Source organism: Chelonia mydas, chromosome 10 (assembly GCF_015237465.2).
Source record: "Chelonia mydas isolate rCheMyd1 chromosome 10, rCheMyd1.pri.v2, whole genome shotgun sequence".
Lineage (NCBI taxonomy): Eukaryota > Metazoa > Chordata > Testudines > Cheloniidae > Chelonia > Chelonia mydas.
This window is the reverse complement of record NC_051250.2, coordinates 30592308-30608675: the sequence shown is the minus strand read 5'-3', so window position 1 is coordinate 30608675 and position 16368 is coordinate 30592308. Positions and strand designations below refer to the sequence as shown.

The following is a 16368-nucleotide window of genomic DNA, read 5'->3' as shown; positions in this document are numbered from 1 at the left end:
CAGATATTTTAAATAAAGGTTTTCGTTGGTTTACAATGCTCTGTTTTTTCAACAAAACTCCAAAATGAAAAACTTCCATTCCTTTGGCTCTTCAGATTTGGGTTTTTCTGTTTTACCTTTTTTCTGCCTTTTCTTCCATTCCTTTGCCCCTCCCCACCTTTCCAAGTAGCAAGTTGGAAAAAGGACAAATAGGAGGGAATGAGGGAACAATGTAGAACAAAAAACCAAACCAAACATTTCCAAATTGAAACAGTTTTAAATTGAAAATTTTAATGAACAATTTCAATCCATATTTTTAAATAAACCGGAACAGTCTCTGCAAAAGCTGTGGAACAAAAATGATTTGGAAATTGTCCAAATTTTTTAAGAAAGGCTTAAAACTGGATTCTTCTGAAAGTAAAGTCTGGGCTCTGCGCCGTAATTCCCTCACACCACCAACCTGGCAGAAGTGACTCAGCAGCCGCGTAGCTGCATTTGCTCACGTTTGGGAATGATCAGGTGCCTCTGTGTGCTGTTTGCTGGCTAGCCAAGACTTTGGGCATATGCAATACTTGGCCCATCAGACATAGCTTAAAGCAGCCAGTCTGGTTCCAGTTTATGCAATTGTGACCAATCAGAATTTGCAGTCAGCCTCACAGCACTTTGGCTGACTTTTGGCCCATGGAACCCCTACACTTGCAAAGTTGGGCAAGTCCACAATAGTTATTCTCAGGCTGAATTCCCCTAAAATGGGCCAGATCATGGCCCAGGCTGTGTAGCTTCTGGGGCATACGGAGGAATCAAACACGCCTCCCCAGGCTTATGCACTACTACAGCCATGGAGGGGCAAGCAGGAGATTCATAACTAATACTTCCCCTGTGTGCAGGTGGGTGGGGAGTGGTCAGAGAAGGGCAGGGAATGGGTGGATCCTTGATTCCACTCCCAAAGTGCCAGCCACTACAGCTGAGTTTCCTCCCCTTTTCCCTTCCCCCCAGGAGCCAAATGGCATCCATAGGATAGGCCCAGCTAGTGAAGTATCATAATATTAATGCAGTCATGGCAATTTGTAACTCTCTCCCACTGGCATGCGACTCCAGAACAAACATGATAATGATACAGCAGCAAAGACATTCAAACAAGCAGAAAGCCAGAGCAGCCGTAGTAAAACCACACAGAGCCTTGTCCTCGTGACTGCATGCAGAGGCTTTGCTGGCATAGGAACTGCAAGAGCGTGCATGAAACCAGCACCAGTACTGCAAAAACTTGGGTAACTTTGTAGTGAGTTAGGGCTACGTGTTGCATTTACCAGCAGCTGCTTTTGAGGAGGTGGGTTAGAGCAGGGGGATCCTGCTCCTCATATTGCACCCACCCTCATAGGAGGCTGCAACCATTTGGCGCCCAGTGCTTAAAGCCACGAACCAAGACCCTTGCACATCAGAATGCACTGGGAGGCCAGCACTGGGAAGAGCAGTGCTGACACCTAAAAACATAGATCAAAGGCTGCTTGTCACTGCTCTTGTCCCAGCATGGTACTGCCTCTTCAGAGGCATAATTTATTCCTTCCTGCGTAAGAGCTGCTTTTTAATGCACGATTCACCCTCTTAGGACACCAGTAGTTTAAGGTAGAATTAGCAAGCACCTACTCTCAGCCTGCCACAGCACCACAGTGGTTAGGAGTCCTCTAGACTCTGATGAGGTTTCGTTTATGAGGCCAGTTTTAAGTGTGTTGGCAGAATCATGAAGACTTTTCTGAGTGAAATTACCCACAAAAAGACCGAATCACACAATCAGTAGCACCTTTTATTTTAACACACACATCACAATTTTACTGCACAACGAGAGAGATTTGGAAAAGGTGTTGGCCAGTGTCCAATTGGTTGTAACAAATTCATTGCACAGACACTAAGGCACAGAGCCGCCCCTAGGGTACGGCGAATTGGGGCGACTGCCCCGGGCCCTGCTCTCTGGGGGGGCCTGCAGAAGGCAGGCGGGGAGGTGAGCCGGAAGGCGGGTGGGCGGGCGAGCAGGGTCAGGAGGCGAACGAGGAGGCAAGTGGCAGGCTGGCAGGTGGGTGGGGGGGGATGAGGAGGAGCCCCCCTACGAGAACCTCTCCCTCCCCTCAGTGCCTCCTGCCCACCAGCGGGCCCCGCTGATCAGTACTTCCCCCCTCCCTCTCAGGGCCTACCACTGATCACATGTTTTGCTCGTGGCGTCAGGAGGCGCTGGGGGGGAGGGGAGAGGAGCAAGGGTGCAGCGCCCTCAGGGGAGGGGGCGGAACTGGGCGGGGAAGAAGGGGTGGGGGCGGGAAGAGGTGGGGAGGGGATGGGGCCTTGGGGGAAGGGGTGGAGCTGGGCCTGGGTGAAGCTAGGAGGGAGCCCCCTCCAGCAGATTAGAAACTAGGCGCCTATGTCCTGGGCCCCGCACCCCCTAGGGACAGCCCTGCTCAGGCAGTGATACATTTCACAGTAGGCGTCCTTGAACCCAGGACCCTCAGCCAGGTACGGTATAAATGTACAATCTTTAATTTGTATAGAACAAGAAGTCCCCGGTTTTAGATATCAGTGTACTACAAAGTAACATATGCACTGTGTTCTTTCCCAGATGAACTGGAATTCTGAAACCAGCCCCCCAGGAATGCTTTTACTCGCTATTACACTTGGCTCTACTGAGACAATGGCTTTCCTGTGGACTAAACTCGTGTTCATCTGGTGATGGCGCCCTGACATCCATGCTTAGCCCTCCAGTCTGGTTTATAGCCTTCTGTTGGTCCACCCTACACTCTGCTGTCTGGCTGCTTTCTTCTGAGCTAACATTGCTCCGTTACGGGTCTAAGTCCTCTAGTTTGGTCTCTTCTGAACTGTTCCATCCTCTTGGCTGCCTGTGTTCCTGTCTAGTTATTTGGCCTTTTCCTCCAACTCCAAAGCATAGGTCCCTAGCACCTGAGCTAAAGGAGAATGTCTGTTACCTGGAGTAGAACTAGGGATTACACTTGCTCCAGGGTGACACCCCACCCCTATATTTGGGTAGCCTGACATTTCATCCAGAACAGTGCAATAATAACATGGATACAGCAGGTAGTAGGTTGTAACCTTCCATCACACCCTTGTCCTCTCCTGTTGGATGGTTCTTGCTGTTTTCACCCTGATTGTAGTATCCCCTTTAGGATCCTGGGCTCTCAATAAGTTACTGAAGAAGAGCCAGATTCTTTCTTGGGTCAAGATCTGCCCAGCACATTTGTGGGGAGGCGCAGAACAGGAAGTGGGGAGGGTGCTGTCAGAGGGCAAGTTACTGCTTGTCGATTCTCTGTATGGTACTATCCCTGCCCCAGCTGCAGTTCAAGTTAGAGCAGCCACGGGGAAGTTCCAAGCTATGCCAGCTGGCAATTGGCCCCAAGACATCATCTGCCAGCTGGGAACAGTCAGAAGGCAGCATGCTCCGGCCATGCCACCTCCCCACCCCAACACCCCCTGACATGGCCTTTGATTCAGCAGCTCAATGTGAAATGGCAAAAGCACTGACTCTGCTTGCTCTGCAGTCGCTGATAAAGTGCAGGTGGTGAATCTGCTAAGCAGAGCAGGGCACTGGATCTGCCCTGTGGCTGGTGCAGCTTCAGCCCTTCTCCCTAGACACGTGCAGGCCCTGGCTGCTCTTTGATGGGGCACTGACTGAGGGGTATGTGGATCGGATGGAGAGTCACCTTTGGGACAGATTTCAGAGTAGCAGCCGTGTTAGTCTGTATCTGCAAAAAGAAAAGGAGTCCCTGCGGCACCTTAGAGACTAACAAATTTATTTGAGCATAAGCTTTTGTGAGCTACAGCTCACTTCATGCATCTGATGAAGTGAGCTGTAACTCACGAAAGCTTATGCTCAAATAAATTTGTTAGACTCTAAGGTGCCACAAGTACTCCTTTTCTCTTTGGGACAGAGACCATCTTTCTCTGTGCTTGCAGAGTGCCTAGTGCTGGGGGGAGGAGGGGTGCTGGTCCATAGTTGGGGTCCCTAGGTGCTACCACAAAGAAATAATAATTAATGCAACCACTTTCCCTATTTGCTGTCTTGAACTGTCTGTCTGACTGGTGCCTCAAGAATTTAATAGTTATTTGTTTGTTTCATTTGATGCTAAAGAAACAATTTTTGCCCTGATGCACACAAAACCAGCACCAATACTGCACAGGCAAATAGAAAACCAAGCAAAAAACAAGCACTAAAACCACAAAAACAAGCGAAAGAGCAGGCACATGCAGCTAGATTTTCAAAAGAACGCATCACTTAACAGAGCTGACCCTGAGCTTTATTGAAAAGCTGGCCCAAAACCAGCTTGCGAAAGCATATGAAAGATCAAGAATGACTCACACTATGCTCGTCTGGCTAAAGCAGAGGATGGGGAGTCAGAAGATCAATGCTGATGCTCCGACTGACGTCACTTGTGACCTGGGAGAAATCACTGACCTGCTCGCCCTGTTTCCCTAGCTGTAAAATAGCAATAATGATACTTGGCTGCCTCACAGGGTTATGAGGCTTAAAGCTCACAATGGCTGACTTTCGTGGAGCTCTGCGTGTGACATTTAACGCAGATTATTTAATGGGACAGTTTGCGTATTTGCAACTAACTGGCATATAACAGCAAACTCTGGCTTTAAAAAAATGGTGTGGATTTAGTGCTCATGCACAGCCTGGTGAACAAAGTCATTGGTTTGTCTACAGAGCAGTGTCCGGGCGAGCTGCCCAAACAATGCACTGTCAGCTTGGCTCACAGGTAACAGTCTGTCTCTGTGGCCCGTGGCTTCGCTGATGAGTCTGCCAATCAGCACAAAGTGTAATTATGTGGCGTGGGAGCTGGAACTGAACACCTCCTGCAAATACCTCTGATCTAGGGGACTGAGACGGCCATTAGAGAGGAACAACTTTTAATCCCTCCTGAGCTGGGCTGGTTACAGACTGGTGACTGACAGGCAAAAGGCTGAAGCCCATTAGCAATGGCCTGAGGCATCCAGTTCATTAATAAGTCCACTGTTGCTGACTCTGGAGCACCAATAGCCTAAAGGTGCACTGAACTGCAAAGCTAGTGACCTGAAGGTTGAGTCTCAGCTGTTCCACCATGGGCGCTGCTATTTCTTTACTTTTCACAATCTTTATTATAAGCCAAGACCTGATACTGGAATCTTGGGGGGTAACTGTCATCCGCCCACTTCGGATAAGATAACTGAGAGCGTGCAGATTTGGGAATAGATCCCGAGTTCTCTAATATAACAGAGTCAAGTCCCAAACACTTTGCCACACAGCCTTGTCTGGAAGGGACATGGCAAATTAGGTGTGTCTGTATCCAGGTTTACACAGAGTGTCTCTGTGTCACCCTCTAGTGGCTAGTCAACATATACAAATGTATGACTACTCTGCTCCATCTGGCTCTTCAGCTCAAGAGGTAGATATTCATGCTTGGACATCCAGCAGTCTGGATTCATTCCTCATAGACAACTCAAACAGGCTTATTACATTTGCTAGGCTGTCTGTAACCACTAGCTTACAATCTCCTCTTCAGCCAGAAAGAGAAACCAAGAAACCTGCCAGTGGCCACCCAGTGTCCCACCACTGTCTGACAAATACTTGTTTAACGCACTGGCAATGGGTGTGTTCTGGCTCCCTCTATGGGCTAAATCCACATAAGAGGATAACAGCATATTTTTCTCCTCACTGGTTTCTCTTTAAGCGTCAGTAGAAGAGGTTTATGCTGTGGATCTGAAGGTTGTGTATGCGAATCTGGCTGATGACACATGTGGGTGAAATACAATAGGTAGATGTATTACAGTTAGTATAAGGACCCTGAGTAATTGATGGAAGGATTTGCTGTTGCAAGATGTATTTAGCAGTGAATTTGGGTGTTGTGTTAATATTGTTTTACTGTTGCATTTGGATTTGGGGTAGTTGGCGCTGTCCCTTTAAGAATAGGATTTGGCAGATTGAGCATACACTCAAGAAGAGCCGTGTTTGAGAGACTGTGCTGGTGTGACTAGACCGGAGCAGACTCTGCATGTGTCAGTTCGAAAAGGTCAGGGTTTGATCGGATAAATGTGTCTTTCCAGAAAGCAGCCTCACTTTCGCAGGTGTCACTTTAGCACGTATGGAAACTGGATGCCCCAGGGTGTTGCTATTGCTATAGAGCCTTTCACCTGCAGGTCACCACCATGAGTCCTGCCCAGGAGTGGTTCCCCTCTAATGGCTCCCTGTGTGGGATGAAATTGATGAGTACTAGTTCCCGCTCCTATGTCACGAACACACCATTATAGTTTGCACTAGAATGTTGCCTCTTCAGGACAGACTGTCTTTCTCGCTGCGTTTGTACAGCACCTAGCACAGTGGGGCCCTGATCTCAGATGGGTTCTCTAGTGAAAGAACCTGCAGCGGGGACTGGAAATTTCCTGAGTTCCATGGGTGGGGGCATGCCAATAATCGGAGGACAGACCGGAAAATATTATTTAATCATTTTTTAAAATCTCATTCTATTTGGGCCACTCTCGTGATGTTTTAGGGTCTGGCTCATGATTTTTGAACTTTTGGGGTTGGTGTTACTGGAAATTAGCTTGAAGAAATGAATCTCAACTGGAGCAGTGAAACTCCGGCTAGGCCAAGAGGCAAATGACATCACAAAAACATCACTACAGCCAACCAATTAGCTTCTCTCGCTGCTGAACACTGTGTGAAATAAGGATGGTTGTGGGAACCTGCTATTATTATGTAACAGGAAACACTGGAGGATTATCTCATGTCTGCACCCTCAATGGACATGATGGGATCCCTCTTACTTATAGAGAACGGACATAGCCAGCAGCTGAGAGACACTCACCAGAAAGGCACTTTCACACCTATTATCCCCAGTTCCAGCCACAACCTGTGAGCCACTAGTGCAACTCTTTTCATCAGCAGTACCGTGGCCTAGCGGCACACCACAAGACCTTGCTGGCTGTCCGTTTGCCACCAAACCTTGGCCATAACAGTTTTACATTTTCTGTCTCTGACCAGGTGCTGTGAGTGAATCCCTGCACCAAGACCAGCGGGGTGGGTGTGCAAGGGAGGTGAGATCACTGGGAGCTTTTCTCCATCCCCAGTGCCTCGGCCCAAAGCCCAGGCACAACCACAGGCCTTGGGCTCTGGGAATGGTCTTTGTGGCAATGGTTGCTCTAGTCTCCTCAAAGGGGACGGGGAGGCATGGGGCTGTGGCCCACGCTGCCTCCCTTCCACACAGGCCCACCAAGCTCCCCTTGAAAAGGACAGCTGCTGCGGCCTTGGAGGGAGAGGCAGAGTGGCTCCTGGAGTTCCAGTTCTCATTCATGGGAAGTGGCTGAACCCTGAAGGGCTACAATTGAGCTCTGTGAGCCAGATCCTCGGCTGATGTAAATCAGCATGGCTCTGCTGATTTCAATGAAGCTACTTCAATTTACACCAACTCAGGATCTGGCCTGTATGTTTATATCATTTCACTGTTGTGAGCTGAATGGTTATGGTTGGCTACGTTCCCTGTATCACAATCAATACCACTAGCTCACGACATTTCCTGAGGATGCTGTGACAGGAGATTGTACCAGAAGGAGTCTCTCATTTGCTGAAGGGAGATATTACTGAATGTGTTACTCCCACTTGCATTCACTGTTTTCATTTGTTCACACCAAGAGCCCCTCCTCCACTTGCTGCTACAGAGTGTGACAGCCTGCTTGTGGGCTGGTTAGCTTTATGCGGGGAGTCAGAATGAGAAGCTGGATTTGGGAACATGAGCTTCACAAACTGGATTTCCCAGTGTGATTAAAACAAGACACAAAAGATTACAGGCAGTAACTCAGGCCTCCAGAATAGCCTTGCTCTGTTTGTACTTAAATCCAGCTCTGGGTGTAAAAATCAGCATGAAAACAGATCCCAGAGTAGCAAAATGTTCTTTTTGAGAAACTGTGCAAGACTAAATACAGAGGGCCAGATCGTCAGCTGGTGTAACTCAGTGCAGTGCCATTTCCATCAATTGAGCTAGCCAGTTTACACCTGCTGAAGATTTGGCCCAGACTGAGTGAAGTGCAATCTGGCAGTGTGGCTCTGGAAATATACAGAATAGCACTTAAAATGGTAGTAAAGGGAAAGTCTAGGAGTAGGGGCTAAACAGAACACCGTTTGCCTCAAAAGACAAAGGTCCTGCTGTTTAGGTGAGAAATGAGGTTTTAAATGTGGCTTGGTGAAGAGTTAAGCAGCTTACTGCCTCATTCGGGGAGTGTTGTGCTAAACAGATATATGGTCTCAATGGGTGTATTTTGGTGAAAGGAAATGATGCAAAAGTTAATGTTCCAGAGAAAGCAATTCCAAAATGCCGTGACGCGAAGCCAGTGTCTGGCTCATGGAGAAAGAGCCAAGATCCAGACATTCAAGGAGCTGGAGAATGGAGATGCAAACCCTGGGCATGGGTGAGCTTTGTCCTCCGTGTGTGGAACTCAGACACTGAGGCATGAATTTATGGGAATTATGAAATGGCAATTAATCGCTGCTTGGACATAGAGCAATAACTAATTCTCAGGATTTATTTCCAATGTTAACAGAAAGAAGTACATTTTCAAGGTAAGATTTGACTGATGCCATAGTGCTGTCATTAGTGCTTATCACCATTACCAAACTGCAAGCTTTCCTCGAAATAATAAAGACGCATGGGCCATTCGTTGTTTGCTTGTTCATGTTTTAAGCTTCCGGAGTGTCTTGTAAAGAGTGAAAACTATGAGTGGTCACAGGGGCACCAGAAAGCATCTAACTAACCAAGGCCTAATTTTCGAAGGCATTTCGGTGCCTAATGAAGCAGACAGGGGCCTGTAGCAGGGCGAGCTCTGCTCCTGCCTTTTTGCACCCCAGAAACCGGCTCAGACTCTATTGGTGTGTGTCTACCATGCCATTGGAGTTCCCTCCGCCAACCCCTTCAGAGGCCTGTGCAACAGTCTATTGTCGATGTGGCCTATGCTTTAGACTAGTGGTCCCCACATATTTTTCCTCACACATTACCTTACCCTTGTCTGACTCCCCCCCTCCCTCCAGAGCAGGGGCTGGGAAGGGGCTGCGGTTTGGGGGTGGGGTGGGGTGGGGGTGCAGACAGGGGTAAGGGGCCTGAGGCTGGGGCCACAGCTAGGGGCAGGGCCAGGAGTGGAGCCCTTGGCGCAGACCCCCGGGCACAGAGCCTGCAGCCAGGACACCGGGTGCGGGGCTGGCAGCGGAATGCAGGACCGGGAGTGGGGCCCCAGGCACAGGGCCAGAAGCGGAGCTGGGTGGCACTCCCTCCCCGCCCACTGTGGGGGCTGGCCCGAGTCCCAGCCACGCCCCCACCCTGAACATTCGTTCGTGCCCCTTGAGCGGGGTGTGCCCTGCAGTTTGGGGACCTCTGCTTTAGACCATCTCCTCAGTACCAGAGGGGAGCAGAGATCGCTCTCCCCTAAGGCTTGGCTCGCCCCTATTCCTTTCTCCCCCCGCATCTCCTTCCTCTGCCTCTTTAACAGGCTTGAGCTGATGGACTCATTGGCTCATTAGCTCCCCAAGACCACCAGCTTTCATTACTGAATTACCTTTAATTATCAGCTTTCTTTGGGGGGCCGGGGGAATAATTGGTGACAGAGTGCAGGCTCACATGTTAACTCCTTGCACTCTGTGTTAGGGCCTAGTGGGATTTCAAAGTGCTTAATCGTGTTAGGCCTAAGTCTGCTTTAGGAAACTAGAGAGACAAAGTGGGTGAGGTGATGTCTTTTATTGGACCAACTTCTGCTGATGAGAGACACAAGCTTTCAAGTCACACTGAGCTCTTTTTTAAGTCTGGGAAAGGTACTCTGAGTGTCACAGCTAAATGCAAGGTTGAACCGACACGGCCACAACTACACTGCATACAACATTAGGAAACTAGGGACTTCTGAAAATCCCACTAACCTCTTATCTGCTTCTCTAGGCATCTAAATACTGTTGAACATTGGGACAAAGTAACTCAACCTGCACGGTGGAGTATTAGTGCATTTTGACGCTGAGTTGGGGTTTGTGGCACGTTTCTTGTCAGAAGGGAGGCTCTAATCTCACACAGACTGACAGATGGCAAGGAGAAGCTCAGTGCATTTGTGTCACACCCCATAAAACGTCTGACAGGGGTTTGGCGTACAGCAAGAAAGGGGAGTTGGATACAACCTTTGTAGTAATGAAATTCTACAAATTCCTCTCTATATGGTAGAAAACTTACTTGGATAAACCTTTTCCCCAGTGATTAGAAGCCAGGCCTGGGGTAACATCTGTCACTGCTAACAGTGCACAGCTAGTCTTTGAGACTGGTATTCTGGTTTCTCTTGCAAAGTTAATAGGTAAGGCTTTTCCAAGTTCTTTGAAAAGTTTCTGATAGAATTATATTTATTCTAAGGATCATCCTCAGCATCTCTGGGTTTGCTCATCCATTCTTTATTGGTAACTCATGTTTTTAATTGGAGTAAATAGTTGGGGCTTTGTATTCCCATTTCCTCAGAGTAACATTGCTGTGACATGCATGGCTGCGCAGATCCCTTACCTAGTTCAGAATGCTGTTAGTCAGAAGGTTAAGTCACTCCCCCACCACTTGGCTGCCTCCTTCTCAGAGCACAGGGACTGGTAGCAGCAGCTGCCACTGGCATGGCTGGAGCAAAACACAGCGCTGAGCAACCTCTTCTTGCTCGGGTTGGAACTGGTGGACTCTCTCCACCCTGTTCCCCTCCCTCTCTCCTGACTCCCATTCTCAAGGTCTGCTCTTTTGCTAGAAGCTTTCCAACTTTCTCTGATTCTCTGAACCCCTCCCTGCAAACTCAGACACTGACACCTTCTCTCTGCTGGAACCACACACCCTCTTGTGTCTCCTAGAACAGCTGATTTAGCATGGTGGATCAGAGCAGGTCTCCTTTCTCCCACACTGCATAGCCCAGATGCAGCAACTTCTTCCCTGCCTTACTTCCTGTGCTCTCTGGGAATCTCCTACATGTCTCCTGATTCCTGGCCTCTGCCCTCCCCTTCAGCCCCTCTCCTCTCTTTCTTCCTAGTCTCTAATCCTCTTCTCTCCTTGCTCCTCCTCTGCTCCTGTAAGCGCTCCCCTGTCATCTCAGTATCACCTCCCCTGCCTCCTCTTCCTCATTCCCACACATCCTCTCCTCATCCTTTGCCTGCTCTACCTCTGTTCTCTCCTGACCGAGGCTGCCTGTGTAGCCGTGCCACTCCTGCTCCCACCCTTTGCCATGCCTTCAGACTTGGCCATGAGTTCTGCTCCTTCCAAATTTATTTCCATCCTCTGTACTCCTCCCTTCCTGCTACTCCCTCCGGAGTTCTGCTCCATTAGCAAGTCTAACCTTGATCCACTGTTCCACGTCCTGGGCTGTCGGGGTAACTCAGGCTGCTTTCACCAAGTCTCAGACCAGAAAGTCTCCCTTTGCAAGGAGCTTTCAGTCTACATAGCAGATCAGATTGACTGCAGCTGCTCTGACAGTATAAAAACAGGAGGAAGAGAGTGTCTGCACCACCCCTTCACCAGATATCCTCTCTTGATATAAATTATTTTGACAATCATAAGCCATCTGCTACACTTTGCTTTCTGGTAAAGTCCATTGAGGAAATGGTGGCTAGCCAACCCTAGAAGCATTTGGTACTGCTGTCAGATTTCAGACATAGGGCTGAAATGGCCCAGAATTTTGTTTTGGTAGCTGACATCCTCAGAGCAATGGAGAGATCAGACATCCATGCTGAAAAATTGGAGCACTAATGGCCAAGATTGTATGCTGAGTCCATGCAACTGGGGTACGTATGCAGTGGTGGTGAAAGCCGCTTTCTCTTCCAATATCTCTGTACAGATACATCTGGCAGCAGAATTGCTCTGATTCACAGGCAGGTAAGTGACGTCTGGCTCTGCCCTGAAATAGTCCCATTGTCAGAGCTGTGAGGAATTTTTCACCTACTTCACAGACATGATCCACTGAATCTGAACTGGCATGGCTGGTGTCACGGTGGAGGATCGGTGCCCAGAGGGGCCAAACACAATGTCTTCTCGGTCAGCCCGCTCTGAATATACTGCAAGAGCTTCCGCTTGTGGCCTTTGAATTGCACTCATGCCCCTGTTGGCTTGCTGAAGTAAGAGCTATTAGGCCCACTGATGCCTGAGATTGTCAGTGTTTCTCTCCTGTAGGGTCAGGTGCCAGTTTCCCTTCTGCAAGTAGCTGTAGTTTGTCACTGGCAGGATGGAGAGTTATCAGCCTGTTGCTAATCTTCCCTCTGTGGGGAAGTCTATTATAAAGGTCTAGTGAGGCAGTTCTGGTGTCATTTGGAGTTCTCAGGTTTGGTTGTTCCATTTCAGCTCCAGGCCTGAGTTTGGGATGGAGTCAGCACTGGTCTCACTGGGCACTGACCTCTCCCTAGAGATAGACAATGGTTAGGGGTCCATAGTCATACTTTGGGGCTGATTAGCAGCCTGAGAGGGCTCTGAGGTTTATTAACTAGTCTGCAGGCTCGGACTTGGCAGACAGCTGTGCTTTAGGATGCTTCCATTCTTTCCTCTCTAAGCTCTGGACAATGCATGTTCTGCTCTGAGGCTTTTCTGTGAGCCGGGGTAGGCAAGGCATGTCCACGAGGTACCCAGGGCAGCTACTTAAGTGATTTCGGCTGTGTTGTTACAGAATGCAAATGACACACTGATTTATGTCTTCCATTGTGATGTCTGGGCTTACCCAATGCTGATCTAAGATGTGGACTTTGAGAGTGAGCTGCATAAAGCTCAAGAAAGAGGTGATGCTGGTAGGTTGGAGGAAGGATTTTGAGAGTATGCCAGGGATGGTTCCTGCCCCATTATTAAGTGTTTTGTGTCTTTTTAAAGAAAGCTTCATAATTTGGGGGTGCTCTTGATTCCTGTGTGATCCTACAATACCAGGATGTGGTGATGGCTGGGAACGCTTTACTTCATCTGCATTTGGCATTTGTGATCTTTTCTTTCTCATCCAGACCTTACCACCATCCCCTAGGCCTCTAGGACTTCCAGGCTGGACTATTGCAATGTCCTCTACAGGGAAGAGTACAACATCTACCTGAAGAGCACTGTAAAGGTGTGCTTTGGGCACAATGCAGCTTCTCAAATGTTTGGGCAGTATTAGCCACAGGGAAGAAGTTTCATAAGTTCTCCAGGAAATGCAATGGCTCCCGATTGCTTCTGGGTGCAATTCAAGATACTGACTTGGATCTTTGATCTAAAACATCCTCGGAAGCTTGGGCTGGTTACCTGAGAGATACTCCTCTTAGAGTGTGCTTCTGCAACCCCTTCCGTTTAGCTGGTGTGTTCAAGCTGTGTCCCTAGAGGGAAGGATCTGAGTAGGGCTGGCTGGAAAACAACAAGTCTGTTTTGTGAAAAATGTTGAGGTTTTTAGATTAGTTTTCTTTCTGATGCAGAACAAACACAAAACTTTCACAAAAAAGTGAGACTGATCCCAGAATAGCCAGAGCTAACTTGCTCAGGATGTGGGAAACTCAATTTCATGCTCCTGCTCTGAATCAGGCAGAGCAGGGATCTGGGTCTTTCACATCCCAGGTGAGTGCCCTAACCACCAGGCTATTCTGCAGTCAGTTTCTCTCATTTTGACCAGAATTTCTCTCCTGGATCTGAGAACCCTTCCCAACAAAATTTTCATGGAAAGCAATGTGTTTCTGTGACAGGTATGGCAACTTCTTGCCGTATCCTGGACAAACCTTATAGAATTAAATTAAACATTGTTGAATTAAGTTTAAATATCTTAGGAACTCATTGTTTTAAAAATGCAAATATGTATGTGTTATCATGGGATTGTATGTCATTTGTCTTGGAGACATGACTAATATAAGCCCTGGGAAGCATTATGAGCTTCAATGGACTGTCCTAAACAATGGCTAAGACAAAAATGAACTGTTAGTTGAGTAGGTTTCCTAGGAAGTACTTGGGAGGAGGGGAATGCAAATGCCCACCTCTGGACTTGCTCTTTTGACTCTCTGCTCTGGGGAGAGGACCTATTCACAGGATCAGATGGCCCAAACGAGTGACTCACAGATTCATGAGTGTGCTTGTTCTGAGCAAACAGCTTTTATGAACTTGTGATCACAGAAAACCCACTTGCGGGGGTTTGAAGGACTGTTCACTGGCCAGACCCCTTGTTGGAGTTGGGGTGATCTCTGGTAAGCTTATTATCATGCATGTAGATTCTTTTATTGTTTTCATAGGTTTTCTCTGAAATGCTTTTACCTTAAGAATGAATGTGCTTGCTGAGAAAGAGCTGGGTCGTAGCCTAACTGTATCAATTATACTGTTTACCATCTCTGAGGAGAAAAGTAAAGCAGGCCTGTTTAGGCAGTATGACTTTGCTGCGAAATTCACAGAGTATGCAGGGAGCCTGGAAATATCCTGGTCAAGAGAGAGAAAATATTGTGTCTCTGCCCAAGAAAGCTGAAGTCTGGGGAGCTGGAGGCCTGAGAGTGGCCCTTGCTGGACTACAGCAGGGAAATACAGGTGCAGTTGCCCTGAATTGTGACAGTTTCCACAAAACATTTAGTTTTTAACAAAATGCCATTTTTTGATGGGGGAAAATACCAGGTTGTCAAAATTTCAAGCAGCTTGAGGATTAAGGGCGGGGAGTTCTCAGTGTGGGGCTCAGCTCTGGAACACCTCACCTTATTGAGTTCAAATTTGTTGACATTTAAGGAACAATGCAAGGCTCTCAAATGTTTTCCTCAAGAGGGTGGGATGGTTGTGCATGTGTGCATGATATTGGGGTGGGGGGGATGAGAGAGAAAGAGAGTTTGGATGTGCATGTGTGTCCCAGAACAAGGTTAGGATTCATGTTATACTGATGTAATCAGAAACACAAATAGAATAATCAGAAATAATCAGTTTTGTTTCATTACACCTCAGCTATATGGAAATGGAAAAAAATATATAGTTTGTGTAATGGATCCACAACTGACATGCAACTCTTTCAGCTCAAGGGCTAATCCGCCTTTGTGATACCAAAGCTGCCTTCAAGCCTCAGTAAATGCCAGTAGATCTGATGACCACCACCATCAAGAAACCATTCGTGGAGAATGTAAGTCCGTGGAGCTGCTAGGACAAAACTGTAGAGGTATCACTGTCCTTGTTATTATCAAGGCTGTGGACACTGAGATGTGGTTGTGCATTCTGCATCCCAGTAAAACAGAGGAAGTGGAATACTCTCAGGTTTCCAAATCTCATTAGTATTGGCAGGTCACTTCCGGGAGCTCTGCCAAGCAGCGTTCCCTCCAAGAGGCTTTTCCACTCTGCTGAGTGAGGATTCTCCAGCTTTCTTTGTGAGAATTCCATGATTCTTTTGAACACAATGCTGTTTACCATAAATAAACAACATGTTGCTATATCCGTGTTTGTATTTGCTGCATATTGAAGGGAAAGAAGAGCATTCATTATGGGCCAAACCCTGAGATCCTTACTCCCATGTTCGTCAGCAATGAGACAGAACAGCTGGCTAACTCCCATTGGCTACAGTAAGAATTTTGCCTGAATAAATGCTGAATAAGATCAAAGTAAAGACCTATTGATTTGTCTGTGTAGTGATTGATGAAAGACTGCAGGAGTTGGCCCAGTTGATTCATATTAAAGTTATTATTGAATAATACTTGCTTTCACTGATTTTATCTATGAACGGTAGATATTCACCGCATGCACCAGTGTGGATTAGTGTCACATACTTATGAAACATGTACAAATGTTGTACATTATTATTGCATGCTGAATATTATACAGTTATAATTTTCTAAATTAGTGCTTATCTTGAAAAATAAATGTCTCTGTAGTAACGGTTGCTAGAGATACTATATGGTATATCATTGTAGGACAACATTGCTTTGGATGGACAGCTAAAATAAACTTCATGGGATTGTGCACAGTTCAGTTATTTTTCATTATTCCTATTTGATTAAAATTGCACTTGCATGTTGGCTATTTGATTAAATTGCAAACATGTATTTGTCCCACCTCCCTACTTTAACCTGTATCCAAACTCCCAGGAACTATTCTGGGGGTTACATAAACCATCATCTATTAGAGACATGGAGAGCTATGTTCACTTACTATTTGGGGAGCAGCTATGGAGGCACTGTAACCTCAGATCCCCATCCTCATCCCTCTCCTCCTTTGTCCTGGAAAAGAGAATATAGAAGTAGCATCTTTAACAGAAACAACGGCTGTTCCCAAATGTACAAAAAGGAAGGGTCAAAATCAATAAGAGTACAACGTACCTGGGCTCCTCCATCTACAGCCAGCCAGGCCCATTACGGTGATCCTAATGGTCTCAGGAGGGACTTGTTTCCATTGGCTTTGCCCTTCTCAGGGGAAAGCTTATGTA

The 16368-nt window shown here is 47.3% G+C and overlaps 1 protein-coding gene across 4 annotated transcripts in view; it reads right to left on the bottom strand.

Moving 5' to 3' along the window:
• The window catches only part of GSG1L (GSG1 like), a 118885-nt gene that overhangs the window by 17326 nt on the left and 85191 nt on the right, over nucleotides 1–16368 (bottom strand). The window contains exon 6 of one of the 4 annotated variants that reach the window (XM_043524282.1): nucleotides 16095–16162. The exons of the other annotated variants lie outside the window; for them this stretch is intronic. Coding sequence (XP_043380217.1) covers nucleotides 16095–16162 — 68 coding nt within the window. The remainder of the gene's footprint in view (nucleotides 1–16094; nucleotides 16163–16368) is intronic. 4 annotated transcript variants of the gene reach the window in all.